This window comes from Spermophilus citellus (genome assembly GCF_964194105.1).
Source record: "Spermophilus citellus genome assembly, chromosome: 1".
Lineage (NCBI taxonomy): Eukaryota > Metazoa > Chordata > Mammalia > Rodentia > Sciuridae > Spermophilus > Spermophilus citellus.
Window position 1 is genome coordinate 160484600 of NC_138182.1, and position 27996 is coordinate 160512595.

Sequence of the window (27996 nt, forward strand, 5' to 3'; positions counted from 1 at the left end):
GGATAATGAGACTTTAATAACAGGTTGCCTGAAGAGGCAGTTGTGTATGGGCCTCAGAGAACAAACTGATCAACAAGGCGAGGGTTTAGGGAGATTGTTATGAAAATTGCTGCTTCTTCAGAATGCCAGGACTCCCTCCCCCACTCCCCACCCAGCAGTTCAGTTCAGTTACCTACCCAAATCTGCACATAGCAGGCTAAAATTAAGCAGGAGGATCAGACCTCAAAAGGCTGTTTCTTGGGTTAGGAAGATAATAGCTGCTGCTGCGCTAGAGCTCTGTCACAGGGGAAACAATGCCTGCCTGCCATCTGAGCTGGGCTGATGGAGGAAGGTGTCTGGAGTGAGAAGAGACTTATTGGAGGGCTGTGTTTCCCCAGTGGCCAGACCCAGAGACCAAATGAGTCAGGCTTGAGGAAGGTCAGGAGAGATGACCAAATGCCCAAGGAAGTCTGCACCTCATCCCCGTCACCCTGCAGGGTTTTAACCTCTGAACCACCTTCTCGTTCTACCTTCAGTCCTGGATAAGGAGTTTGATTTAGACAGTCCAGAAGGAGAGGAGTCTGGCCACAGAAGCAATGCCAAAGCAGCCTGGATTCATTTATATTGAGGATCAAGCTATGATCACAGTAGTTTGGGAGCTCTTTGGGGCCAGAGGCTAAGCCTTCTTGGTCTCTGAGACTACATACACAGGCTGACACCCAGGAGGCACTTAGTAAATTCAATGTCTGTTGCCTGAGTGGATAAATGGATCTCTGATGCACATTTTGATTTCCTTTTCTCTGATCCTAGTTTCATGGCTGATGAATGGGTCAATATGTGGGTTCTGATGCCTGGCAAACCTGGGTTTGTGACTAAGTTTTTGGCCAAATAACGTACCTGCTCTATGTCTCTTTTTTCCCGGAGATAAAATAGAAAAATAATAACATCTGTTTTCTAGGATTGTTTGTAAGGATTAAATGAATTAATAGGATGCTTGTGAGTTGCATAAAATACTGTCTGGTACTTACCAATGGCACAATAAATTTTATGAATTTTATTATTAGTAGTACTACTAGTTTTTAAAATTCTCTCTCTCTCTTAATTGCAATAGGCTTTAGGATCTGACTGAAATCCTCTGACACCCACAGTTAACTCTCAGAAGAATCCTTTACGAGTAGAAATCAGATCTTGCACTTCCCTTCTTAGCTTCCATATGGCCAACAATCAAAGCCAATCACCTGGCTGAACTCTTTAATGCCATGGGCAATCTGGCTCCTGCCACTTTCTGGAGCCCCTCTGGGCAGTTTAGTTTCCTGAAGAATGAGTTTAAATCTTTCCATCCTAGACTGAATTTTAGTTAAAAAAAAAAAGAAAGGTAGGAATTTCTTCCTTGTCAGGCTGCATCTGAGAATAACATGGAGGATGTGGGGAAGCATCTGGGAACGTGCCAAGAAGACATCATCCAAAGAAGCATGTTTTCTATGTATCCTTAGGTCTCTTTCCTCAAAGCTTTGTGGCTTTTCGGCCTGTTTCAGAGGCTCAAAGGTACCAGGCTTTTCAAATCCATGTCATGAATAAACATGAAGAGAGCAAATAAGTGAGCACTATATGATAGGAGAATGTCTGTTGTAACAGACTTTATTAATATCTTCTGAAAATCTACATTTTTACTGTTTATTAGAAAGTTATACAAAGATAAGAACTTATATTACATCTAAACCACTTTGTTTTGGCCTGCAGAGCTTCCGAATCAGGGTGCCCATGTTTCTACAGTGACGTAGGAACCTGGGACAAGTCTGTCCTCTGTGAGACCCAGTAGGCTGATGCCCTTCCATGTTCCCCACCTCTGAACACTTTCAGCATGCTCCACACAGACGACGGCAGTGAGCCAGGTCCTCCATGTACCACAGGGTGACTTATCCCTGGTTTCTATTAATAGGACCTTGGTTTGGGGGAGTTTTGCAACAAAACCCAGCCTTGGCTGCCCCAGCAGGACACCCCTGTGTGGCCAGATTCTTGCACTCTACCTCTCCTGCCCACATGGCCATTCCCTTAGTGCAGCAGCACATCCTCTTTCACGTGGCTCCCTGGCACAGGTCCCTCTGGAGCTGCTCTTCTTTCAGATTTCTTTCTTGCAGACTGTTTCTTCTATTTGTTATCATGCTTCTTTCTTGCAATTATGTGATAAACACCTGTCTTCCCTAACAACTGCAACCGTCATGATGAAAGGGGCCTTTGCTGTTCTAACCACCAAATCCCCATCATCAAGCTAGCGCCAGGTTTGAGCTTCCCCTTCCAACCTGTCCTTCACACAGTTGCGACAGCATTCTTTGTGAAGGCAGCTTTGAGTGTATCTGCCTGTTTTTAAAAAGGCCTTAGTGGAGACTGTAACACCTAATGAGGACTTAGCTCTCCATAATCTGGCTCCTTCTGGACTCCGATTTAGTCTTCTGCCATCCCCCCACTCTTGCCTACCTGTGGTTCCTCAAAAATGCCATGCACAGGCTGGAATGCCCTCTAGTCATCCTCCAAAATCCTCCCTCAGGCCACCCCTTCCATGAAGCCATTCCTGGCGCTGCCAGGTGGAGTTCAGCAACTCCTCTGGCCTGTTGCAGTGGTCACAGGGTGTTACAGCTGCTGCTTCCCTCCTTTCCAGTCTTCACTTGTCTACAAGTTCCCAGGGGCATAAGGAATCTCATTTTTTTTTTTTTTTGGAGGGGGAGGACTGAACTCAGGGGCCCTCGACCACTGAGCCTCATCCCCATCCCTATTTGATATTTTTATTTAGAGACAGGGTCTCACTGAGTTGCTTATGCCTTGCTTTTGTTGAGGCTGGCTTTGAATTCTTGATCCTCCTGTCTTAGCCTCTTAAACTGCTGGGATTACTGTGCCCGACAGGAATCTCTTAATCTTCATGACTCCAGGACCCAACCCAGAACTTGGCATAGAATGGCTGCTCCCTAAATGAATGAACTCACTTTGGAGTAGAGCACTTGTTTCACATAGGGGAGAATCAAAGGCTGCAGTTATAGCTCAGGTATGTAGAATCATCAAATTCTTGCCAATAATCAAAATCTGGATTCAGTATCCTATTCTTTAGAATTTAGAAGCACAGGAAAATGACCCAACCTTTGAAGAGACTAAGCCTCTGCCTCAAAAGCACAGGGTTATGGGATTCCCATTCTTGTCAATTTCAGGTCAGAAGGTGGAGGATGGTCTTGAATCATAGAGATCTGTGCTGGGATCCTCTTCCTGACTCTGTGATCTTAGTTAAGTCCAGGGTCTCTCCATGCCTTGGCTTCCTGTAGTGGTATCTGTCATTCCATAGCATGGATTAAATAAGAGGGCAGATACATACATGTGTTTGTCATAACGTGTTGTTCAGCACATGATGCTGATTCTTCTTCCTGCTTCTCACTGCCTCTACCAGGACTGTTTGGAGTTTTGATTTCAGCTCTGAGCCAGGAGTATGTGAAGCTCAGCCTCCAGAGTTGGACAGTTGGTGGCAGGCAGAACAGGCCTAGGATGGGGAAGGTGTATGAGGGCAGGGTCTTCACAATTCTCTCCCCTAGCCCCATACTCTCCAGGATCACTGGAAGGAGAAGCTGGCTTGCCTGTGACCTGGATAGGCGAGGCAGGGCTGGATCAGTGCTTTCTTCTTCTGGTGGCCATATGAATCCCTTCCTTTTACAATGTGGAAATTTTCCATAACTGTCATGGAAAATAGAAGCTTCTAATTTTGCCTAGCACTGCTGAAACTCCTTACATTAAAATAATTCCTGGGGAGACAGAACAATCTTAAGAGAGGTATTATTTTTGATTATAAAAGTGTCAACCCAGCTCTGCTAGGAAGCTGACTCCACAACAGTCTATAGAAAAGGTTGTCTGGGATCATCTTTTGAGGGATGGAGCCCACATTAATCTGCAATCAGAGTTAAATAAGAGAGGCCAAGTTCACTCACAGGGGAGAGCAGGGGCCTAACATGTTCTATTGGAGAATCTTTCCACTTCCCCGCTCTGGGTCACTTTATTGCCCCTAACCTCTCCTATTTTCCATGAATTTGTCTAGTTAAGTGTTATATAACAATATTTCTGTCAAATGGTGGAATACATATATGACAATGGTCACATATGGCCTATATGTGTGGTAGGCTATGTTGTCTAGGTTTGTGTAAGGGCGTTATATATTTGTACAATGATAAAACTGCTTAATGTTGCAATTGTCAGAATGTAACTTTGTAAAGCCATGTGTGACTGTAGAAGGAGAGCATTTTTTTCTATGTATTCTCTCCCAGCTGTATTTCACCTATGAGCTAAGGACCTTTTGTTTCTCTTTCTCTATATACTAACAGTTCTGGGACTCCATACAATCTCTAATCAGAAATTCCTCGCTTTATGGAATATCTACATTTCAGCAAAGTTTCCTACAAAACCTCCAAAAAGCAAATCCTATTTCTCTATTCACTTCCATGATATAAGCAAAACTTATATCCCCAAGAAGAACAAAATTCCTAACAATCTGAACTGAGAACTTAAAAAAACTTTTCTATTTCCTCAATACATCTTGGAAAACTTTGATTTTGTACTCTGAGAGCATAAAACTGGTCTGAACACCTTGTCTTCCTCCCCTTTGGTTATTTTCAGTTTGTAATAGAAGTGGCTTGGAGATAATGAGCTGCCAGCAGGTGTGCTATCTGTCATGTTCAGACAGGCTCCGGCTCACAAAGCAGGGACCCTTGCATCCAAGTTCACCAACCAGCAACCTTTGCATCCACATTTCTGTTCCTTTCCTTCAGGCCAGCCTCTGTCAGGGAAGTGGCCATGAAAAACAACCCAGACCTTTGGGAGAATCTTGGGTCTGAAGTGGAAGGAGGATGAGAAATTCAGAACCGCTTATAGGATCTGACTCGAGGGCTTGCTACTGCTTGATCTGGCTATCTACTCAATGCCTAGTGCTTAAAAATGCCTGTTTGCATGACCTGAAATCCTATCAGTATGATGCTTGCTTAGGTTAATGAGCTTCTGGCTTCTGAGATGCACAGAACTGAAAGTGGCTTCCATATCCTCAACTGTGCAGGGATGAAGTCAGATCAGACCCATCTTTCTTATCCTGTGATCCAATACTACCTGTGCAGAACCCTGCAGAGTTTTTGTTAATATAGATTTCTTGGCCCCACCCTGGAACTATTATAATCAGATGCTAAGAGGTGTCCCAAATTTTGCTCCCTCTTCCCCAGGTGATTCTGGTGTGTTGAAGACCACTGACCTCATTAAGGGTGTTCATGTTGTGTTTTTATTCACATTTTTAGGTGAACCAGTTCAATCCATCCATTTTCTTCTAGTTGCTTTAGTGAGGTCTGCTAGTGAAGGCAATGGGCATTTGAGGGTGGGGAGGAAGGTGTGTGACTTTGAAGCAGGAACCTATTGGGAGTTAGTGCAGAGCTTGATCAAGGGCTGGAGATTGCAGTTGGTAGAAAAAAATTTATTTTCCTTATCTTTCCTTTTGTCTTAGACTATCTGCCTTACCCTCTACCTTTGGGACAGAACTGTATCTTGGTAAGTCTCTGGAGGGACTGGCTTTCATGAACTGGCCTGGGACTACACTCCTAGGGCCAGCAAGGCTTTCCTGAGACAACTCTCTCTAGATTTCTAATAGCTGCCTTAAAATTTTTTTATTTAAATTATTTATTTATTTTTTTTTTAAAATGTTTTTATTAGTGCATGATAGCTACACATAATATTGTGGGTTCATGTTGACACAATCACACATGCATGGAATATAATTTGTTCCTTTTCAGTCCCCAGTACCTCTTCCATCCCTCCCTTTCTCCCCTACCCCTGCTCTACCTCTTCTACTCTACTGGCCTTCTGGCCTTCCCTTCATCTATTTATTATTTTTACATATGGGTGCTTCTCTGTGGTACATTCGCACGTGTACACAGCATAATTTGGTTGACTTCATTTCATAGTTCCTCCCCTTTCTCATCCCTATCCCTTCCCACTCAACCCTGCTCCTCTACTCCACTCTACTGATCTACCTCGTGTTTTTGAAGTGGCCCCCCAAACTCCCCCCACCTCCTTATTTTGCTCTTGCTTCTGCATATGAAAGAAAACATTCAGCCCTGACTTTCTGAGTCTGGCTTATTTCACTTGGCACTATGTTCTCCAGTTCTATTCATTTACCAGCAAATGCCATAATTTCATTCTTCTTTATGGCTGAGTAAAACTCCATTGTGTATATGTACCACATTTTCCTTATTCATTCATCTGTTTATGGGCACCTGGCTGGTCCCAAAACTTGGCTATTGTGAATTGAGCTGCTGTAACCATTGTATCACTACAATATACTGATTTTAGTTCTTCTGGATAAATATCAAGGAGTAGGATAGCTGGGTCATATGGTAGTTCCATTCCCAGACTTTTGAAGAATTTCTAGACCAAACAGTTGCCTCTTTTTTAAAAAACATTTTTTTTAGTTGTAGTTGGACATGGTACCTTTATTTTATTTACTTATTTTTATGTGGTGCTGAGGATCGAACCCAGTGCCTCACTTGTGCTAGGAGAGTGCTCTACCTCTGAGCCACAACCTCAGCCCTCAAACAGCTGCCTTTTAAAGTGGACTCTTGAATAGCATTTAGGAATCCAATTTTCCCTTGAACATGGCCAGAACAGAGATGGGGAGCAGGTGGATCAGTTCAAAGTGGAGGTGAGGGGATCCTGCAGTGTATTCCAACCAACATTTCCCTTCTGTAGGATTGAGTCTTCTGAATCTACAGAAACAGATGAGAAGAGCTCTGACCTACCCTACAAACTCAAAGTTCCACAGGGTAGGTAGGTCTGGGTGGAGACCATGGGATGGTTTGCTGTGGAGCAGGCACATACCTGAGTGGGGTCTTCATCATCAGCACAGCTGCATTTATCATAGCTTTGAGTTCCTTAAGGTATTAGTATTATTTATTCTCAAATGGCTTTTTATTATCAAAGAAGATCTCTAGGAGGGTGACATACTCCAGAGAGCAGTCAAAAGGTAAAAGATGACATTTACAAAAATCCATTCTTTCCTCTCTCTACCTCAATGCTCTATTGACTTTTCCTGTTCAATTAAATCCTATATACAGCTACACATCCCATTTCAGGAACTGCCAAGGCAATGACTATCCTGTCTCTTTTTTTATTGCACTTGCTGTTCCTTGCTTGTACATATCCCCATCCGAAAAGGCTTGGGGTCCTCTCTGTCTGGGTCCCTCTAGTCTGCAAAGTCTTAATTACATTTTGAGCACAAGGGAGTCAACTGATTTTCCCCTTTCTCCTGATTTTACTTTTCTCCATAACTTCCTGAGCCAGAGAGCCCAGGCCACCTCTCCTTACTCTCTCTATAGACAGCTACGTTGCATCTGGTTGAAAATTATGGCCAGATCAGTTCTACTCTAGGTCATGGCCTTTTTCAAGGTCCTGTAAGGGGAGAGAATAAAGGTTGTACAGATCAGCCAGGACAGCAGAGATGGGACAGAAGCCTAGCTTACCAGATGCCCAGTCTATTACTTGGCTGCCTTTAACCTGGCTGTCTTTTTCCTATTTATTCTCTCATTCTTGCTTATGAAGCATTTAGTGGGCAAATATTCTATGCAAGGTACTGTGCTGGACTGAAAATGGGAGCAACATCAGGGCCTGACCACAGAAGGCAAGACCCTTTGTTCCTAAGCTGACAACTTCTTCATGTCCAATAACAATGCATCTCATGTCAAGGGGATGCATTTAGCTCTCATCTAGCACATTTAGAGCATATTTGCTTGTGGGGACTTCAAGCTTATTTCTTCCTGAAACAGTTAACTGCTGAGTATTGGAGTGATATAAAGCAGTCCACCTAAATCAATAATGTGCTTAGCCTGAGCTGGTGGAGAGTTTGTCAAGTAGGCCACTACCCAGAGAGGGGTCTATAGTGCCAAATCTGTACCCAGGTGTCTCTGCTGTTTGTCTTTCCTCCCACATTTGCCCCCATCTTCATTATCATAAGCACCATTTATTAAAGATTTAATGATAAGTCAAACCATGTAAGTTTCCCATTTATTCTAATCCTGTATGGATGGCTCTCTTAGTATGTTTTATCCTTCCAGAATTAGGAAAACTGGGGCCAAGCACTTGCCCAAGGCCACATAGCGAGTAAGAGGCAGAGTGCAGACTGAAACCCAGTCTTTCTGTCTTTTCTGGTGCTAAGGCTGCCACACAACCTGGGCCACCTTCAGGGACATTTCTCACCACTGGACCTGGCACCAACTCTCTGTGGGCACACAGTTACTTCTTTTTTGCCACAGAGAATAACAGCCTTTGAGGTTCAGCACTGAGGGCCACCCAGCAGGCAGGGCAGCACAATCCCTAGTTCTGAGCTGAGCAGCCTGACAGCCACTGCACTTGGTTCTTAGACACAAGTATTTTCCCTTGATGGTGATTTCTCCAGAAGCAGGGTAAGCTGAGGCCCTGATGTAAGGTGGGAATTGCTCAGGGTGCCTGCATGGTTAAGGCTTAGGGGCCGTCTTCAATTACTGGAAAACTTAAACGCCAGACCACTTAGGGTTTCTTAGGGGTAAGTATCAGAAAGTCTCCTTTTAAGATTCTGGTAGGAGGTTGATGAAGGCAAGGAGAAGTTCTGGAACTGCGTGGGTCTGGAGAAGGACTCTGGCTGGAAACTCTCTGTGTTTAGCCACTTTACATAAACTGCCACATCTATCCATGTAGGTATTTACAAAAAAGGTGGAAAGTCCTATCTTCATTTTACAGATGAGTACATAAGGGCTTAGATAAATCAAGGGACTTGGCTAAAAGTCATCAGCCAATAAATGCCTTTGTCAGAGTATACATCTAGCCCTGCCACATCCTTTCAGTAGACCCTGCTCAGACCCTGAGCACAAGAGAGTCAACTGATTTGCCCCTTTCTCCTGATCTTGCCCTTTCCCCATCTCTTACTCTCTCTACAGATAGCTGGGTCACATATGGTTGAAAACTATAGCCAGATCAGTCCTACTCTAGGTCATGGCCTTTTTCATGGCCCTGTGGGTTCATACAGGTTCCATGTAAGGAGAGGGAAGAAGGGTTACACAGATGAGCCAGGGAAGAAGAGTTGGGATAGAAGCCCATGTCACCAGATACCCCACCTGCCTGGTATTCCCCACAGAGAGGAGGAGTTTTGAATTTTTGTAGTCACAGAGTCAGTGAGCTCTGTCTCTACCTCCATGGCGTGTGGGTGCCATTGTGTTGTTTTGTCTGCTTGGCTGGCTGGAGCCCCTCAGAAGCAATCTCCAAATCCTGATATCAGTGCCTTACTTATCACCCAGGTCACATGCCTCCTGGCTACCTGGCCTGGGCCTCCTCTCTGGCTGCAGGGACATATGATGCTGTAGGACTTGCTCAGTGCCCATGCATGGGCATTGGTATGCCCAGCCAAGTGGGAAGAGCTGCTGACCCAGGCCAACTTGCAGACCTACTTCCCATGCTGTGTGACATGGCTTCACTATGGCCACCCTTAAAGTGTAGGTGAGTTCATGAATCTGACTCATGAGAGACAGCAGATGGGAAAGATCTGACTAGTAAGTTCCCTTTCTCATCCTGATGTGATGCTCCTTTCTCTGTACACAGCAAGTACTGAAAACGCTTGTTAAATGACTGAATGAACTCCTAACCACAAGTTTAGAGAAGTCTCAAGCACAAACAAATGAGTTCTCACAGGGACCAGGAATCTGCAAGATTTGGCTGAAAAAACATACTTGGTTTTTGTTCCCTCTGTAGTCTCCCTGGCAGGGTCCATCATGCCCATGTTGTGTATTCTGGCAGATGATGTCTTAGGGCAGCAACCTATATTTGCCTTCCCCATACCTTGCTTCATGTATTGCCCATGCAGTGAGACCTTGACCTTGTCCTTGCTTACCCTCCACCCATATTTCACTTTCTTTTCCCCTTCAGTATTATTTTCCTCAGATTACAACTCACTTCCTTTAATAAAATGCTGGCATGCAATTTTTGCCCAGGGTTCTGTTTTCTAGGCAACACAGGCAAGATGATGATGATGATGCTAATGATAATAATTATAACAATAATATCAATTCCTCCCATTTATATGTTATGGGCTAAACTATACGTGCCTTGACCAGACAAACTCCATTTACCCTGAGACTCCAATTCATATAAGAAATGCTTCTTCTATGAGAAAACCTGCCTCTGCCACTTCCCATTAAGCACAACCTGTTTGACAAGGCATGGTGGTTTAAAAATGTTTATGTTATTTTTATTCAATGTATTATGCTCTCTTTTTAATTTCCATTTTTCTTGGGCAATGTACTATACCCTGTACTGGGTCATTTTGACCCACCTCCTATATTCCTGTGGTTTTGACTTACTGGTAGCTTGTGGTTTTTAGCTATAAACATGTATCCTACTTTCTGCAAGGGATTGAGGGTTGCAAAGGCAACTTGCTTGCTGTCCTTTCTACCCCCCAGTGAATAAAGTCCCATGTCTTGCTCCAAGACTAACTTGGTGATTTATTTCAAATGTGCCAAGACATATTCTGTATGTGTGAGTTATATCATCTCAAAAAATCCTCACACTATCCCTACAAAGCAGGTATAATTATTATGTCCATTTTAAAGATGAGGAAATGAAGGCTCAGAGGAGTTAAGGAAGGTGCTTATGCCACACAGTGCATAAGTGGCAAAGTAAGGATTTAACCCAGCTCTTTTGTTCTTCCAACTTCAGAACCTGAACTCTAAGCCACCTTTGAATAAAGTTATCTTAAATCTTGAGAAATACCAAAGAAACCTGAATTTCTGTAAGAAACTACTTGCAAGAGACTCCCAAGAATTCCCAGGAAAGCCAGTGAGAGCCTCAGGGGAGAGCCCTGGGATACTCACGTTGTAAACGCTGGGTTGTACTTTGCACCTCGGTAGTAAGAATACAGGTTGAACATCCCAATCATGAAGGCCACAAATACCATGATGAAAATGACCATGAACTTGAAGATATCTTTCACAGTTCTCCCCAGGGAGATCTGTAGGGGCCCAAAGCTCTCGTTGGCTGGCAGGATGTACGCAATGCGAGAGAAGCTCAGCACGACCGCTATCGCATACAGCCCTTCGGATATGATCTGAGGGTCTGAAGGCCACCACTTGTCCCTGGCTAAAAGAAAATAATCTGGGTTACCGACTGGGGGATAGGATCTGCTCTGGAAGAGAAACCAGTTAGGCATCTTCAGGGGTCTCCAACCACATGACTTTCAATTCCTATCCTTTCAATTCCAAATACAGAACACAAGGTACCACCCTCTTGAAATGTGCTGGTCCACTGCCTGGAACACTTTCCTCACTTCAAGGTCTGATTCATTCCCAATCATCCTTTAAAGATCTGCTCAGGTGTCACCTCCTCCAGGAAGACTTCTGTGACTCCCACAGGCTAGACAGGATCCATATTCCCCGTCTGTTCCCATGGTTATCTGAACACACTCTGGTTCTGGTATTTGCCACACTGCTTTCTATTCCATCCCCCTTACCAGTGTTTACACTTGACACCCAGGTGCTGTCCCACTCACTGGGGAAGCAGCATGAGGAGGTGACACAGGAGCACCTATGAGCAGGGGTTTGGAGTCAGTCAACTAATTTTCTGGAGCCTCGTTGTCCTCATCTGTACATTAAGGATCCTATCAACTCAGTACTATGAGGAAGATGAAATGAAATCTGATATTCAGTGCTCAACATGGCACCTGGCACATAGTGGGTGTTGATGAATGCTTGTTAAATGACTAAATGAACACAAGTTTAGAGTGACCACAATTTGGAACAAATAAGCTCACATAAGGACCAGGGTTAGAACTAGGAATGATCAGATCATGCCTGAGAAAATACTCTTGGGTTTTGTTCCCCAGGTGGTATGTGCTGAGAATGTTGCTTCCTGATTTAGCTAAGGCCCCCCAAAGTGGTGACAAGTCAGCATGTTAGCCATAACAGCTATCTGTTCTGGCTGGGTAAGAGGCTGGGACCAATCCTGAGCTGCAGAGACTCTGCTTGCAGTCACTGGTGACCACCAGGGCTTCAACTGCTTTCTGGGCATTCTTGCAGCAGAACAAACCTGCAAAGTGCTCCTACTGCAGTTCTAATGCCATGAGGAGCAGTGTCTATCACAAATCAGCTGCCTACTATGTGTCAGGACATACAGCCATCCTCAAGTGAGGGCAGTACTTCTCTCCCAAGAGAAGTGTGTGGGTGGGGCTGTCTATGGTCATCACAATGACTAGGTAGGAGTATTTCTGGGATGCTTAATAGACTGCAATGCCTCAGACAGTCCCGCACCATGGAAATTGCCCTGCTGAAGAAGCCAATAGTGTTCCTGTTGAGAAATGCTAAGTGAAACTTAAATTGAGAAACATTGAGAAACCTAAATTAGCCCTTACACTTACATTAGCTGTAATTTTCACTACAGCCCTGTAGAGTAGATATTATTATTGCCATTTTTAAGATTGGATTTGGGGTATGGGGTCCTTTTCAGAGCCTAGTAAGTGCAGTTAGCAAGGATATTGCATAGCAATTCTTGGCACCCCAAGGGAGATGGAAGAGGAAGAATTTTATTCTTCATTTTCAAAGCTAGACTCTGTTAAATAATTATAATAATAGAGAGCAAGTAAGAAACCTTAAGTAAGGGAAGCAGGGCCACAAAGTTTCATGTAGCACATTCTAAATTACATTTGGAAATATAACAACATTGTAGATTTTATGTTCTCATCAAGTTCATAACTCAAAAGTTCATGAAAGACAACTAAGGAGAACAAATTATGTGTTTTCCAATATATCTGTCACTTTCCATGGATAAGTAACATATTTGAATAACATGAAATAGGATGTGACTTCTTCTATTAAACAGACACTAAAAAGGATTTTTCCTGCCACCTATAATTTAGCATTTTCAACCTCAGCTATAACCATAAAAGCTACACCAATAATCTATTAAGATAGACTTAGCTGTTGTCAGATCCAAGTGACCAGGTCAGAACTTTTAGTGAAAAATATGCTGCTTGGAATGACATGTAAGAGTTATAATGTGTGTAAAACAAGCAGCACTATGATGATTCAGACCTAGGGGTTTTCATCTAGGAGCCATTTCCATGAGGAAAATGGCTTTATCACAACCTGAAAATTCGGGGTCTATATGGGGCTGTAGAGGTTGGAGAGAACCATTGGTTGTCTGGCCACAAGGGGGCTCTGTTCTCCCATAACTGGAGCACAAGTGAACACTGAGAGATGCAGATGATTTCCAAGGGCACGGGTGAACCACAAAAGAAAGGACAATAATGTGCTATGCTTTGGGTTGGGTGAGACTTAATACAATTCATAAAGAAATAGAAGTCACAAATGAACAATACTGCAGCCTGAATCGTGGCATTAAGAAACATATCTCTCATCTTTCCTTGGTGAACCTTGAGCCACACGGAGGGGAAAATATACAAGCTTATTGTGTTTTAAGAAAGTCAGAATTTGCCAAATTAACAAATGGTGGTTTGTGTGTGTCAGCCGGCTGGGTAGCCAAGGAGAGGGTAGATGATTTGTAATACTACAAGACTCTTCATTTCTCAATGGGGGGTTTTCCTACCAAATTTGCACATAATACAATTTATGTTGATAGTAAAGAGAAAATCAACTTTTTAAGTGACAATCCTCTACAGATCATTGCTGTACTGATCATGAAGATTTGGGAGAGGCAACAGCCATATGGCTTCATGTAACAGAGACATTCGACACTTAAACCCTTCAAAGTGTAGCAGCTGCCATTAAGGAAGACTTATTAAGCATTCAGCTACTTTTTACTGGTGAAAATAAATAGCTGTTGTTCCTTCACTCTCTCATCTTTCTTTTTCACCATAGAAAGTACTGTGTTTGAACAAGAAAATGACCCAAGAGAAAGTACTGATAAAACTATTACCATTTAGTGAAAATTTAGTATTTTAAGGGATAGTGCTAAATTCTTCACAGGTACTATTTAACCTTCAAAACAAACATTTTGACATAGGTTTTATTATTTCTGTTTTACATATGAGAAAATGGAAGCTCAGAATAGTTAAGTAAACACATGTTATAGGAAGCTACAGAACTAGAATTTGAATTCTGGTCTAATATTAAAGTCTGGGACATAAGTACCAGGCTATTCACCTTGACTTTCAATTCATCTCAGGCCAGGATTCCCTACTATACAAAGCAATCCTGTATTTCTGATTATAGTATTATCCCTGCCATGAAAACAACTTTCTTTTTCAGCTACAGAATAGGAACAAACAAAACAGATCAATTTTGTAGTATTACAAGGACTGGAGTTTATGTATGTCAGATGTCTACACAATTCCTGGCCATAGTAAGTCCTCAATAAATGGATGCAATAACTATTATCATTATTATTCTTAAAATATCAATTTACTGCTTCAAACCACATGGCTTTGTGGTTCAAAGGGTACTTAGAGGACCTATATCCATGAGGAAAGAACTTTTGAACTAGCAAAGAAGGCCTTATCTTTGTGCAAAGCAGGGATCCAATATGGAAGGAAAATTTTTTTGGTATATACATTCCTTTTAGGACTGGATTCACATCAGAAAAAAAAATTCTTTTTTTTTTTTTTTTTTTTTTAAACCCAAACCAAAAGCCTACAGGAATGCCCCCAACAACCTTTCCAAAACAAACTCATTCTTCCTAATACAGAGAGATGCGTTTCTAAGTCACTAATTAACTCCACATTCTGCTCAGCTGGATGCACTGAAGGAATGAGACGTTTTGGGGGGCTTTGGGGGGTTCTGACCTGGCAGTCAGTCGACATGACCCAAATCGGCCAAAATGCAAATCACAGGCTGTGACACGGTCCTAGTCAAGGGCCAGGGCGGGGGCTCAGACGCACCCAGGCGGAACCAGACTCACCGTAGGTGAAGTAGGCCACTTCCGGCGGAAGTGAGACGTTGTGCAGCGTGTCGTCCTGCACGTACTGGTCCACGTACAGCTGGGCCTCGCTGGCCTTCAGGAAGGCCATGAACCGTGCGGTGAAGGAGGCCACGAAGATGGACAGCATCCCGAAATCCAGGAGGTTCCACAGGTGCAGCACGTACTCCCGCGGCCCCTCCTCCCAGATTTCTTTACATTCCGACCAGATCATTCCTGCAGGACGGGGAGAAGGCCAGGCCCGGTTTTCAGATCCTTTGGCATTTGTGACCACAAGAGGGCACGGAGGGAACCGGGATACGAAAGAAAATGTCAACTCTTTGGCGCTAGGAATGTTGATGGCCAGAAGCAAATGGAAATGTGCCTTCAAAGAAAGGCTTAGAATCAGGAGATCCTCAGATTGGGAGAACACCTCACTGGTCCCTGTCCTTACAGACAATCCCCTCTTTTGGAAGAGAAAAGAGTTCTTAACTATTGATAGTTTGTTGGAGGCATAATAGGGGAAATATGGTTGCTGGCATTTACACATGGTAGACGTCTTAAGGGATCATTCCAGTCATTGATTAAATGTAGGGAAACTGAATCTAGGAATTTCTTAAGGTACCATATATGACCTAAAACCCAGTTTTCCTAATTTACAGACTAAAATGCTTTCCTCTATATTTCTGTAACTGTTTCAGTGAGCTTTAGTATGTGGTTATTAGGTGGGTTTTTTTTTTTTTTTTTTTTTTTTTGTACCAGGAATTGAACCAAGGGATGCTTAACCACTGAGCCACATCCTCAGCCCTTTATTTTTTATTTTGAGACAGTCTCTTTAAGTTGCTTAGGGCCTTGATAAATTGCTGAGGATGACTTTGAACTTGCCATTCTCCTGCCCCAGCCTGTTAAGTTTCTGAGATTTGTGACATGAGCCAACCCACCTAGCAGTTATTAGTTATTAAAAAAAACAATTAGGGGCTGGGATTGTGGCTCAGTGGTAGAGCCACAATCGGGACCTGGGTTTGATTCTCAGCACCACATAAAAATAAAGGCATTGTGTTGTGTCCATCTACCAAAAAAAAAAAAAAAAAAAAAAAAAAGATTCTCTCTCTAAAAAAAAAAAACAGTTTTTAGTTTTCAAAAAATAATTTATTGGATTTTAAAGGCATAAACTATGTTAATATTTCCCCCATCCCTCTTCCAGTTCAGCCTTGTAAGGTGGCATGGGCTAATACTTTGGTGGGTATTCTTTTAGATCTGCACTAATACTGTAGCTGCTTTGCAAATGTGTCTCAGGTGACTATCTTTCTACTTCTTAAGAGCCTCAAAGCTGAATTTCCACCCTGTGGAGACTGCTGTTAGTGACTATCTTGCCAGTGGCAGAAATACCAACTATCCCAAGCTGGCCTTCCTATTCTTCCCATCCTCACTTTGTCCCTTCATTGCCCAGTCTCTCTACTGCATCTCTGACTCCTCTGGCTGTCATCAGTGATCACAGCAGTTCTGCACATCCTCCTCTGGTAGACTCTCAGATCCTTCCTGCCCTTTTAATTTTCAACTCCATTCTCTTACCTCATGAAGTACAGGTCACATCATGGTTAACTTTCCTTTTCAAACACCTGCAATGTAGTCCTTATTTAACATCCAAATTCCAAAGCTAGACTGTTGAACCTTTCGATCTTCCTCTATCTCCATACATTCTGCACTCCAGCAGACCAGGTCTACCCATCAGTCTTCAAGAGTTCCACCCCCAGTCATTTGCTTATGTACTTTTCTTCCTTTTCCCTATACCTCAAATGAAAGCACAGTGACAGATACCCACATCACAATACAGTGGGCTTTGAGAATTCAGCTGCTGAAAAGCCTGGAGTCAAAGATGATGCTTGAGCAAACAGAGGATGATGGTGGCTCTACCCTGGCCAGAGTATGACTGACTTGGTCATAGGCCCCACTCTCAGTGTGTGTGAGTGATGAGCTGATTGCCTATACTCTTCTGGGATTCTGTCCAGGAACTGTTTTTGTCAGAATTTTTCCTTTTTATGGTGGAAATGGCCCATGAAATAAAAAGAATTGAAATGTTTTTCTAAGCAAAAAATAATTTGAGAGCAGCTGTTTAGAGAAGAGTCATGGCTTTGTGTGCTGAAGATCAAATTGGAGTTCCCACAACAGGAAATATCCCAAAACACTGCAGGTCTGTTTACAAGACTTCCCCCAACCCCTGCCTCCATCCCTCTCCATCCCTCCACCCTGCTTTAACAAAGCTACTTCTAAAGCATACCCTCTCAAAATTTGCATGATAATTCAATGAAGTCATAATTTTCTTAAAACACTGAAATATACTTTCATTTTGCCTGTTCAAATAGGTATTTTAAAAATGTTATTAGAAAAACCATTACAGGCTGGAAAATGTTTATTGCTTTCCTCTACCTCCAAATTAAAATTCCTAATGTTTTAGTGAAATTGCTTTTAGCTGGGCCTTAGGAGAATCACAGACTATCACTTAGAGCGATTGGCTTTAATTTAGGAAATCCTGGGTTCAGGTTATAGCTTCAACATTTAATGACAGAGTGACTTTTGATAAGTCCCTGGATTTGCTATGGGACCTCAGATTTTATATTTGTAAAATGAATGAATTGAGATTTTGGAGTAACTTCAAACACTTAAAAGCTCTTTGAATCTGAAATGCAAATTATGTACAGAAAACTGACTTTCCTGGTGGGTAGAGTAACACCTCATTGGGCATTGCAAATCACTTTCTCCATGGTCAAATGTCTGCGTCAGTTTTCCTAGATTTATATATTAACTTACCCAGACTAATTTAAATTATTCCAAGGCCATAAGTAAAAGTAACAGGCCCAAGTGTTTGAGCAGTGCAAACGCTTAATGAAAAAAGAAATGTGTGAAATTAACTACTTTAGTGAGTGAAATGAGGCCCCCTATTTCCAAGTTGCCAAGGGTAGTTTAGGATTTGATACAGGAGCTGAGCCTCAGGGTTTTTTGCCTCCAGCATGCCAATCAAAGTATCCAGAGTCCAAGGGTTCAAGGGCTGTGGATACTGGGCTCTTGAGCCTCCTTCAGGCCAAATTCTCATCACTTAGAGATGCCTAGAGCTTAGAGAACAAGGTCAGAGATAATTAAGAAGGGGGCCTGGCCAAGGAATAAGCTGGGACTTGCCAGGAAGCCTCGGGGGAAATGAGTAGCTAGATGTAGATAGCTTCTGAGTAATGGCCTGCAGGCTGTGGAGATGGAGTTTGACAGCTAAAAAAGCATTCACTTCCATCCAGGCTCAGATGGCATTCAGAAGGGCTCCCCCTTCAAAGTCCTCTGAGGCTTAAATATGCCCAGTCTTTTTTTTTTTTTTTTTTTTTTTTTTTAAGAGAGAGTGAGAGAGGAGAGAGAGAGAGAGAGAGAGAGAGAATGTTTAATATTTATTTTTTAGTTCTCGGCGGACACAACATCTTTGTTGGTATGTGGTGCTGAGGATCGAACCCGGGCCACACACATGCCAGTATGCCCAGTCTTTAAATGGTCATTGCTTCCAGGTGTTCCTCTTCTCCATCTCAGGGCCCCACATTTGCTTTTCTGTTCCCTCAGGCCAATTTCTTATCATTGGTCCAGGATACGGATGTTCTGTGAACTCACAGGAGGGCAAATATGCCTGGGAGTTCTGTATCCACAGGCCCTAATATCCAAGCACTTTCTCAATAACCAGTCCTTTGAAAAGCTCTTATCTCAGAAATTTTCAGGGTTTAAAAATGTCCTAAGAAAATTCCTTCTCTTTTTTGTCTTCTTTTCTAATTATAGTAGCCATCAATTATTGAGTTCCTTCTAGGTACCAGGTCCTGTGCTAAGCACTTTATAAACACTGCATCTTCACACTAGTTGAATAGATAGTACTATCATTATCTCCACTCTGTACATGAGGAAACTCATATATAAAGGTGGCAAGTGAGTTGTGTAAAGTCACACAGGCAGTCCAGGCTTCTTGTTGCCCACTGTGCTGACTCTACTATGCCTTTCACTAAGTACAAGCTTACCCTGATGGATCAGGAACTCACTTATCCATGGACCAGATGTTGACTTTCACTTCTGTGCCAGGCGCCATTCTGGGGATGCAACAATCAACATAATGGTAGTCTTTTGTAACAGTGGTTGACTTTAATTCTTTGAATTGCCATTCTACCATGGCAACTCAATTTTAGACTGGACATGTTTTGTTCTTTTCCTTTCTCCCTGCTCCTCTCTAATCTCTCCCATGCCTAATCTTAGCTTCTGGGAAACTGATTCACCTTTCTTCCCCATTTTAGGCAGATTTATCTGTCCTTGAGTACACATCCACCTTAGGAGCAAAGTAATCTAGACTTTGGGGATTGCACTAGAAATCTCAGAAATGACTGTCTCCCAAATTAACAAGTGAATTAACAGAGGACACATGTAATGTAGCCTTTTAGTCACCTCTTTGAAAGGCCCTGTTCCTGCTGATCAGCAGAATTGCTGTCTCTAGGACAAGAGTCCACTGTGTTTCTCCTTTGCTAAGTAAGAAATAAAACTTCTTTTTCCTCAAATCTGTGTCCTTGTTATTGGATTGGCATTGGGGACAAGGACTGAGCTTTTGGTAACATTTTCATAGTAATTTAAGTCTAGTGCTGGAGACAGATGTGTCCACAGGTCACAGTGCTATAGGGTGACAGATGTTGTAATGAAAAATGTTCAGGAAAGTCAACATTACAGTCAAATGACCTTGGCATACCATATATCCATTGACTCAGTGAAGGCGTGAGTTCATGAAGGGGGTGACACTTAGGACGAGGGACAAGTGATTGACTAGGTGACTAAAGGGCAAGGGCTGGCAAAATGTTCCAGGTGGTGGCCATAGACATAAGGGGGAGTAGGTCTTTCCAGGGAACTGAGGTGCTCCATAGGATTCAAGGGTCAGGCAGTAGCTACAGGTGAGGTTACTGAAAAGCTCTCTTTTAGGCAGTGCTAAGGAGACTGGAGTTCATTCTGAGTGCCTGGGAAGCCCCTAAATGTGATTCGCAGGGCAGCCACATGGTCTGGCTTTCTGGAACGAACCTTGGAAAGTTGTGTGGGATATTTTGTTAGGAAACTTTACCTAGATGTAAGTGGAGACTGTTAAAATAACTCAGTGCTCATGACTTTATAGTTTTACTCTTGGTCAAGCCTAAGTGTGTGATTTTGGAGCTAAGATGTAGCACTGCCCTCAGAGTTTATAATCCTAGGTGGGTTCAGGAGAGGCAATAGCTAGACTTTCACATTTTACAGATGTGGAAACTGAAATCCAGAGAGGCAAGGCCACTAAAGAGAGGGGGACACAGTCAGGACTGGGTTTCCTGACACCTGGTCCCAAGCTCATTCCCTTAACACTTTTTTTTTTTAATTTTGCTACTGAACTGGACATTTGTATCTCATTCCAATTGAGTGTTCAGTACTGTAGCATCTGTTTAAGAAGACATTGCCAGTTTTCCTAGGAGATTGGGGCAGAGTGAAATGGTTCTATTCCTGTATGGAGGAATCACATGCATTAGGAGAGGTTTCCTGACCTCCAAGCCTGTAATGGCTTTCTGGGAACTACTAACATTTTATATACTCCCCTGATGAGAGTCTCTAGAGATACATGCTCCAGTTGAGAAGCTTATTATAAGCTCTTCAACTACTCTAGAGTCACTGTGTGTAATCAGGTAATAAACATAGGCCACTGATGTTGGGGATTCTTCAGGCTGGAAGGAGTGATAGTCTCTGGTTCACTTCATACTCTGCAAAGCCACTCATTTGATAGTTCTACAGAATATATGTGCCTACCAGTAAATTTGTCCTTCCTTCCTCAGTCATGCTTCTTACTTGACATCCTTGATGTTATGTCCTCCTGGGTTTTCTTCTACCCTGCTGACTATATATTCTTAGTCTCTGTTGGCCTTAACCTCTCCATCCCATGCTTTAAATATCTTGGGTTGACAGAAGTTTCTAAAATTCTGCTGATAACCAGGAAAAGCATTTGGAGTGAAGGAAGAACATATTTCTAATTGGGTTTAACTCTCCTGTGAAATGATACAGCAGAAGAGGAATAATCTATATGCTTAATAGGAGGAGGCTGGGGAGTATGGTAGAGTATTGCACTCTATGTGGCCACTGAAAGAGGTCACTGAGAAAATTAAATGTCCATATGGAGAGAGGACTACAGTTAAACAGAAGATGACAAGAGCAGTTGCAAATCTGTATGACTGCAGAAATAATAACATTAATTTAGACAAGAAACAAAGAGCATACATATAGTCTTGTCAGAGATGGTAACTATTATGAAGAAAATCAGAGAAGGGAGGAAAAACAGAAAAGGAGGAAGTAGAGTAGGGAGACTTGCAATTTTAAACAGGTTGATTCAAAAAAGACCTCATTTTCAGAAGGGGGATTTTTGAGCAAAGACCTGAGGATGTAAGGGAGTGACCCCACAGCTCCCTGCAGGAGGAACTCGCCAGGCACAGGGGCCAAGCCTGGGCAGGACTTCTGAGGCAGAAGCAGTGAGGCAAGGAGACCGGTGGGCCTAAGACAGGGTGAGTGAGAGGAAATGTGGTGGGAGGAACCATAGAGATGGGGCAGAGAGCTGAGGGCATTATAGGCCGTGTGATAACACTAGTTGTCACACCGAGGCAGATGGGAAACTACTGAAGAGGTAGAGTGACAAGATTTGAGTATCTTTTAAATGGATCACTTTAGCTCTTGTGCAGAGAACAGACTGAGGCATGGGAGTGGGAAGGGCAGAAATTGGGAGACTTGGATAAGGTCATTCACCTTCCTATGGCTAAAACCTCCATCCCTGCATGGAGCAGTTTGGACTTGTTGGGTCCTAAGCTTCTCTTCAGCTCTAGAGTTGATTATGGCAAAGAGGGAACAATGACTCGGGTCTTTTCATAACCAGTCTGTATGAAGTATTACAGTTATGAGTGTGATATGTCATGGGGAGAGAGGTCTGTGGAGTTGTCTTTCTAACTGATTCAAGGCCTTCCTGGCAGCGTCTGGGAACAGAATTCTAAGATGCCATCAGCAGGGGCCTGGTACAACTTTATGCTCTGCTACTTCTGAGCAGAGAGTGGATTAGATGTTAGATCTCACAATGGACCAGCAAAAAAAGTCTTCTGTATGAACACAAAGGTTATCTCTTAAAGTTCATCATGATTATTTTTGTCATAATTAAAGAGCTCCAGAAGATATTTAGAACAAGATAATACTAGTCCTATTTATAGTTGCTTCCTTAGTACCTGACATAGTGCTTAATAACTAAATGCTTAATGCAAATGCTTAATAACTAAAACATACTTATTGAGAAAAAATGGATAAAATAAAAAACATCAGAAAAGAACATCTACATGTTCCCACCACTGCATCCCAACACACCATCTGCACTATGCCTTCACCCTCCCTCCTGTTACAATAAATGAAGGGTCTATGTTCCTGGTAAGGCCAAGTCCTCTACTTGGACACTGGATCTCATTGCTCCACCTGTTCAGAAACTTTGCTTCCAAAGCTGATGGTCCATCCTTAGATCTCATGTTATTTGATCCATCAGTAGTTTCTGACATAAAGGATCACTCCCTGGTTCATAGTTACTTCTGGGTCACCACTCTCTTGGTTATCCTTTTACCTCATCTCTTTTTCTGGATACTTCTCATCTTTCCATACCTAAACCACTGGATTTATCCTTAGTTCATCTGTTTATATTCAAAGTGAAGGTGATCTCATATAATTTATGTAAATATACCGGTATGTCCAATTTTTTGTTTCCAGACTCATTTCTCCTCTGAACTTCAGACATATATATCCATTTGTTACTTGATGTTTACTCTTAAATGTCTAATACATAGATCTCAAGCTGAAGTCTTGATTTCCATTTCTCTTCCCTGTCCAAACTGATTTTTGTCTGGCCCTATCTTAGTAAATGGCTTTGTGCTATCCCATTGCTTGAGCTAAAATACTTGGAGTTGTCTTTGCTCTCTTTATTTCATATCCCACATATAATACAATAGTAAATATTATTGGATTTTACCTTCAAAATATAATCACCATCTCCTGCCCTCTTACATTAACCATTTACTATTTACCAATTGCAGTGGCTTCCTAACTGGTCTGTTGCTTCTGCTATTTGTCCCACAGTCATGTGTTCTTAACACAGCAGTCACTGACTCTTTACTGAATTCACATGATGTTATTTCTGTGCCCAGAATTCTGCAAAGCTCTTCTCCTGCCTTCATCTCTACTTTTCTCCTCTGTATTTATGTACTCTAGCCACATTAGTCTGCTTGATGTTCTTTGAGCATGTCCAGCTTGTTTTGGATTCTAGGCTTTAACATATACTGTTCCTTCTGCCTAGAATGCTTTTCACCTTATCAGAGAAGGGGGATAAGTGTACCTGCTCCTATCTGCTTAATTACTCTGAGAGGGTGAAATGTGAACAGAGATCTGAAGGAAAAGAGGAAGCAGGTCATGCTGTTACTTATTCAACATACCTCTCTCAATCAGAGGCATTTGTTACTAATTGGATGTATGAAGACATTAAGAAATTATTATATTTCTTTTAAGTTTGATAATGTTTTTCTGGTTATGCTTTCAAAAAAGCATCCTGATTTCTGTTACCAGCCACTCTGGAATAACAGAAGAAAAAAAGAAAGAATTATTTTCAGACATTGGAGACAGCATAAGTCTGTTATTCCTAAGTAATGGGAACCATGAGGTAAGTCATATGAGGACACTGGCTGTCTTTCTGGAAGCACATTCCAGTCTGCCATGCATAGGAGGGGGCCCAGAAACACAGCAGGCAGTCTCCCTGAGTGAAGAGGCTGAGATTAGAGCTCAGGCAGAGCTCCAGAGAGAAGGATACTGTGCAAACACAAGCAAGCAAGCAAGCCAATCAACAAAACCCCTTGAAGGAAACAAACAAAAAATTCCAGAAATTTAAAGAATTTGAATGTTCTTGAATAATAAGTCATAAAAACAAAAAGTGGATTCCACAGACAACAGTCAGGGAGCTATAAGTTGGACAATTTCTAGAGCTCTGACCATAAGAGCTGAGAGTCTTTACTGACCACCAGGACTTTCAGTAGAAAGACCTCAGAAGTGAATCTCCATAATACAAAGGTAAACAATCCTTAGCTTCTCCAGATCCACTCTAAGAAGGAATGGAAAGGAATGAAAATGATGTGCAAATATCCTTTCAGAATAAAGTAAAACACTCTTTAATCTTTTCCCCTTGTAGTGTACTAAGGATTGAACCCAGGACCTCACACATGTCTGGCAGTGCTCCTCCACTGAGCTACACTGCAGCCCCACTCTTTAATGGAAGACAATTGCTATGATTGAGTATGGTTCAAAACTCACATGATCCCCAGTGTGTTGGGAGATGGGGCCCCGTGTTAGGTGGTTGGGTTATGGGGTCCTCATGAGTGAACTGATGCTTTCTCACATGAGTGGACTCTTGCTCTGTGGGACTGGATTAGGTACTGTGAGAGTGAAGTTTTATAAAAGTGACGTTGCTCCTAGTGTTTTCTCTCCTTCGTGCATGGCCACTTGCCCTTCCACTTTCCACCACAAGTTGACACAGCACAAGGCTGTCAAGCAGATGCAGCTGCCTTATCTTGGACTTCCTAGCCTCCAAAGGTGTGAACCAAAATAAACCTCTTACACAAATAATGAGAAAATGTTACCCTCTAAATTGTAGATTTATATTTATTATCAAGATTTTAGGTATTTGCAATAACAAAAATATCTTTTAAACTATACAATTTTATATCCTTTTTTTAGAAGCAGAACTTGATTTCCTAAGGCTTTCAGGAGACATTTTTAAATGATCAAAATAAGGTTTCCCATGAAAACCACTTTACAATCATTTTAAATATATTTTTAATGAAAAATACTTAACAAATTTTCCCCCAAACATTTCCTTTCAAAATTGGGAGTTATTTTACAAGCCTGTGCATTTTAAACACTAGCTCACATAAAAGCTGACTTTGACTTTCTTGTTGGTCATCCACTTGCTATTTTGTCTGCCAAGAGTATATTCATGAGGGGAGGTTGAGTTCAGAAATCAGAGTTTAATAATGGCCTATTATAATTGGGGGGGGGAGAACAAAGAAAGAGCAACTTGCTTACCTAAGACCCACTTCATGATGAGCATTTCTGTCCAGGAGAACTGTGTAGTTTTCACTCTGAAGATCTGTTTTGGGTAGTCTGTGAAGGTTTCATTGGGCAGGGTTTTAACACCTTCAAATCGGTCGGATGCATTTACCACTAACAGTCCCAAGAAGATTGTAAAAGAAACTGCATGGGCTACAAACTTCATGAAAGGGCTCCTCAGGGTTCGTCCTAGCTGAAAACAAAATGTGCACAAGATGTGTTAAACTGGCAGCTCTAGGTGGGTGTAGGTCTTTCTTTAAAACATTGATTTCATCAAACCAGAGTTTAACCAGAGAATCTTCCATCTTAGACAGACTACTAACTGAGCCCAGACAGTGTTTTCTCTTATATAAATGTGAGATGCTGCTTGACCAAATCTATTTAATACTGACCTCAATTTTTTTCCTATTTAACAGTCTTAGAGGAGCTAATAGAAAGGAATGGAACACATTGATGTGTCATCATGTTACATCTGATTGCACAGATACTCTTGTCTGCATGGATATGATTTTTATGTCCTTCAGATCTGGGAAAAAATAATATGTCTGAATAGAATATACAATTTCAAAAGATATATTTGAGGTATGCTCTTTTGCTGTTTAATTGGGATTTATGCTTAGATAGTTTTCAACCTTTCTTCTATCTTGATAAACATTTTAAAAATCTATATATTTCCTGCGAGGTACTGCTTTAACTGTGTTCCCACAAAATTAGACATTAAACACTTTCATTGATAATTATGCATATTTTAAAATTCTCCTTTGATTTAATTTTCAACTTAGGTATTATTTTCTTTCCATACAAGTAGAACTTTATTTTTTCCTGCTTTCAGAAATTCTAACTTTACTATGGCATATTTATAGAACATAGACTATGCTATTATTTTAAAATTTATTGAAGTTTTTGTTATGGCCTAGTGTTAATTCTTCATTCCACATGAGTCTGAAATAGTCCAAAATTTGCCCTATTTGGGAGCAAGTTTTGGTCACATTTTCTCAGATCTCAGGGCATCCCATCCAAAGATCACTTAGATCTTTGAGGGCTAAATTAAGGGCTATACATTGAGTCCTTGCTGAATCCCTATTAATAAACTTACTTGGGTCTCTTCCTGGTCACTGTTGTCATCCTCATTTAAGCACCAAACCTTAGCCCCCATCCAGGTACGGTGATAAGACAAGAGCTAAGAGGGAAATATTTTCTGAAGCTCAGCTCCTTCTCCAGAGAAGATATTCAGTTATAATCTGTGACTGATTAATTGATGTTCACACTCTGCCTCATTCAGGAGTCCTAGAGTGAAATGTCACCCAGGAGCTAGAGTATTGGTACAACAGAAAATCAATTATAGGGGCTTATCTAGGTAAAATTTTCCTAATTATGACTATGTTCAACATAGCATTTGTAAATCAGATGCCCTGATAATGTTGTTTAAATGTGCTTCAGTATGATAATCATCTCCTTTTAATTCTAGTCTTTCATATAACATGATTTATTATGAGTCTGATGACATAGAACTATCAACTGCAATATATATATGTTATATATGTGTGTATGTATATATATATATGTGTGTGTGTGTGTGTGTGTGTGTGTGTGTGTATATATATATATATATATATATATATATATATATATATATATATTTGTACTGCAAATTGAACTCAGGAGCACTCAGCAACTGAGGCATATCCCCAACCCTATTTCATATTTTATTTAGAGACAGGGTCTCATTGAGTTGCTTAGTGCCTTGCTTTTGCTGAGGCTGGCTTTGAACTTGTGATCTTCCTGCCTCAGCCTTCCAAGCTGCTGGGTTTACAAGCATGAACCACCATGCCCAGCCCTGCAATATTTTTAAGAAGCTGCTTTTATCTTTAGAAAAACCCTGTATCTCAGATCCAGACAAAGGGAATCCCTGATAGTGTTAGAAGTTACTTAAGTTCACATGCATATTGTTGTATGATATTTGAAATAACTTCAGAAATGTAAAGAGTTGCTTAGCTGATAATCAAAGACCCACAAACATCTTACAAATGAAATTTGTATAAACTGTAATGTTTATCTTTGTTATTTACAAAAATAGAGACTGTAGTATAGTTTTGGCAATAGGCAGATGTACTAATTTCAGAAAGCAGAAACTAAATGAAAGGACTAATAAAAATATCTCACATAAATTCAGTAAAAATACGAATCAATTCAAGTCTCATTTTATTTATATGATATTAAATATCCATTTTGAAATTCTCAGCATTTTAGCTAATAATGTTGGCATCTTGGAGCCCCATTTCCCAATCAGGACTGTGGAATATTTTGGTGTACCCAGGAGATATCCTTAAATAGTCTTTACATTGTTTCTTATTATTGTGTCACAAACTCATTCAGTACATAGTAATAATGGAAGATATAAAAAGACCTTAGGAGGAGAGTGGGAGAGGGAAGGAGAGGGCAAGGTATCCCCATATCTTGTATATCACAACAGATTCACAGGAATGTCAGAAAAAGATGGGACACTTGGACATAGACACAGCTCTTAAGGGATTGTCAGCCAATTTTCCTGACCCTTTGTCTATGGACTCTACATGGTGTCTTCTATTGATCTGGGGTACACCTTTCCATCTTCTCATCCAGGTGAAGCATCTGATTGAATACATTTGTGACTAAATCCAAGCTGACCTTGGGATTCCCTAGAAGACCTTGGTACTAGAGATTTACATTCCCTTTGTTACTTCTTTCAAGTTGGTATCCTATGGCAGAAGATGAGTGTGTATAAATCATTAGTGCAAAATGTAATAAAAAAAAAAAACCTGATAACGCCCTGTGGTGATTTGGAAGGTTACCCTGGGCTCAGTTCCCACTTGATCTAGGTCATAGTGAAGAAATGTGAGACTAGGAATTGATTTCTTTTTCTTTTTG

General features: G+C 41.5%; 1 protein-coding gene and 1 long non-coding RNA gene across 8 annotated transcripts in view; one reads left to right on the forward strand and one right to left on the reverse strand.

Annotated features, from left to right (window-relative positions):
* LOC308646711 overlaps window positions 1–27996 on the forward strand; it is a 572715-nt gene that overhangs the window by 34795 nt on the left and 509924 nt on the right. Inside the window, exon 3 of one of the 7 annotated variants that reach the window (XR_014021458.1) lies at window positions 5492–5535. The exons of the other annotated variants lie outside the window; for them this stretch is intronic. This is a non-coding gene — a long non-coding RNA (uncharacterized lncRNA). The remainder of the gene's footprint in view (window positions 1–5491; window positions 5536–27996) is intronic. 7 annotated transcript variants of the gene reach the window in all.
* The window catches only part of TRPC7 (transient receptor potential cation channel subfamily C member 7), a gene marked incomplete at both ends in the record, with an annotated part of 165372 nt that overhangs the window by 28386 nt on the left and 108990 nt on the right, over window positions 1–27996 (reverse strand). Inside the window, 3 exons of the mRNA XM_081290001.1 lie at window positions 10878–11142; window positions 14914–15147; window positions 25066–25282. Of these exons, the coding sequence (XP_081146127.1) occupies window positions 10878–11142; window positions 14914–15147; window positions 25066–25282 (716 nt within the window). The remainder of the gene's footprint in view (window positions 1–10877; window positions 11143–14913; window positions 15148–25065; window positions 25283–27996) is intronic.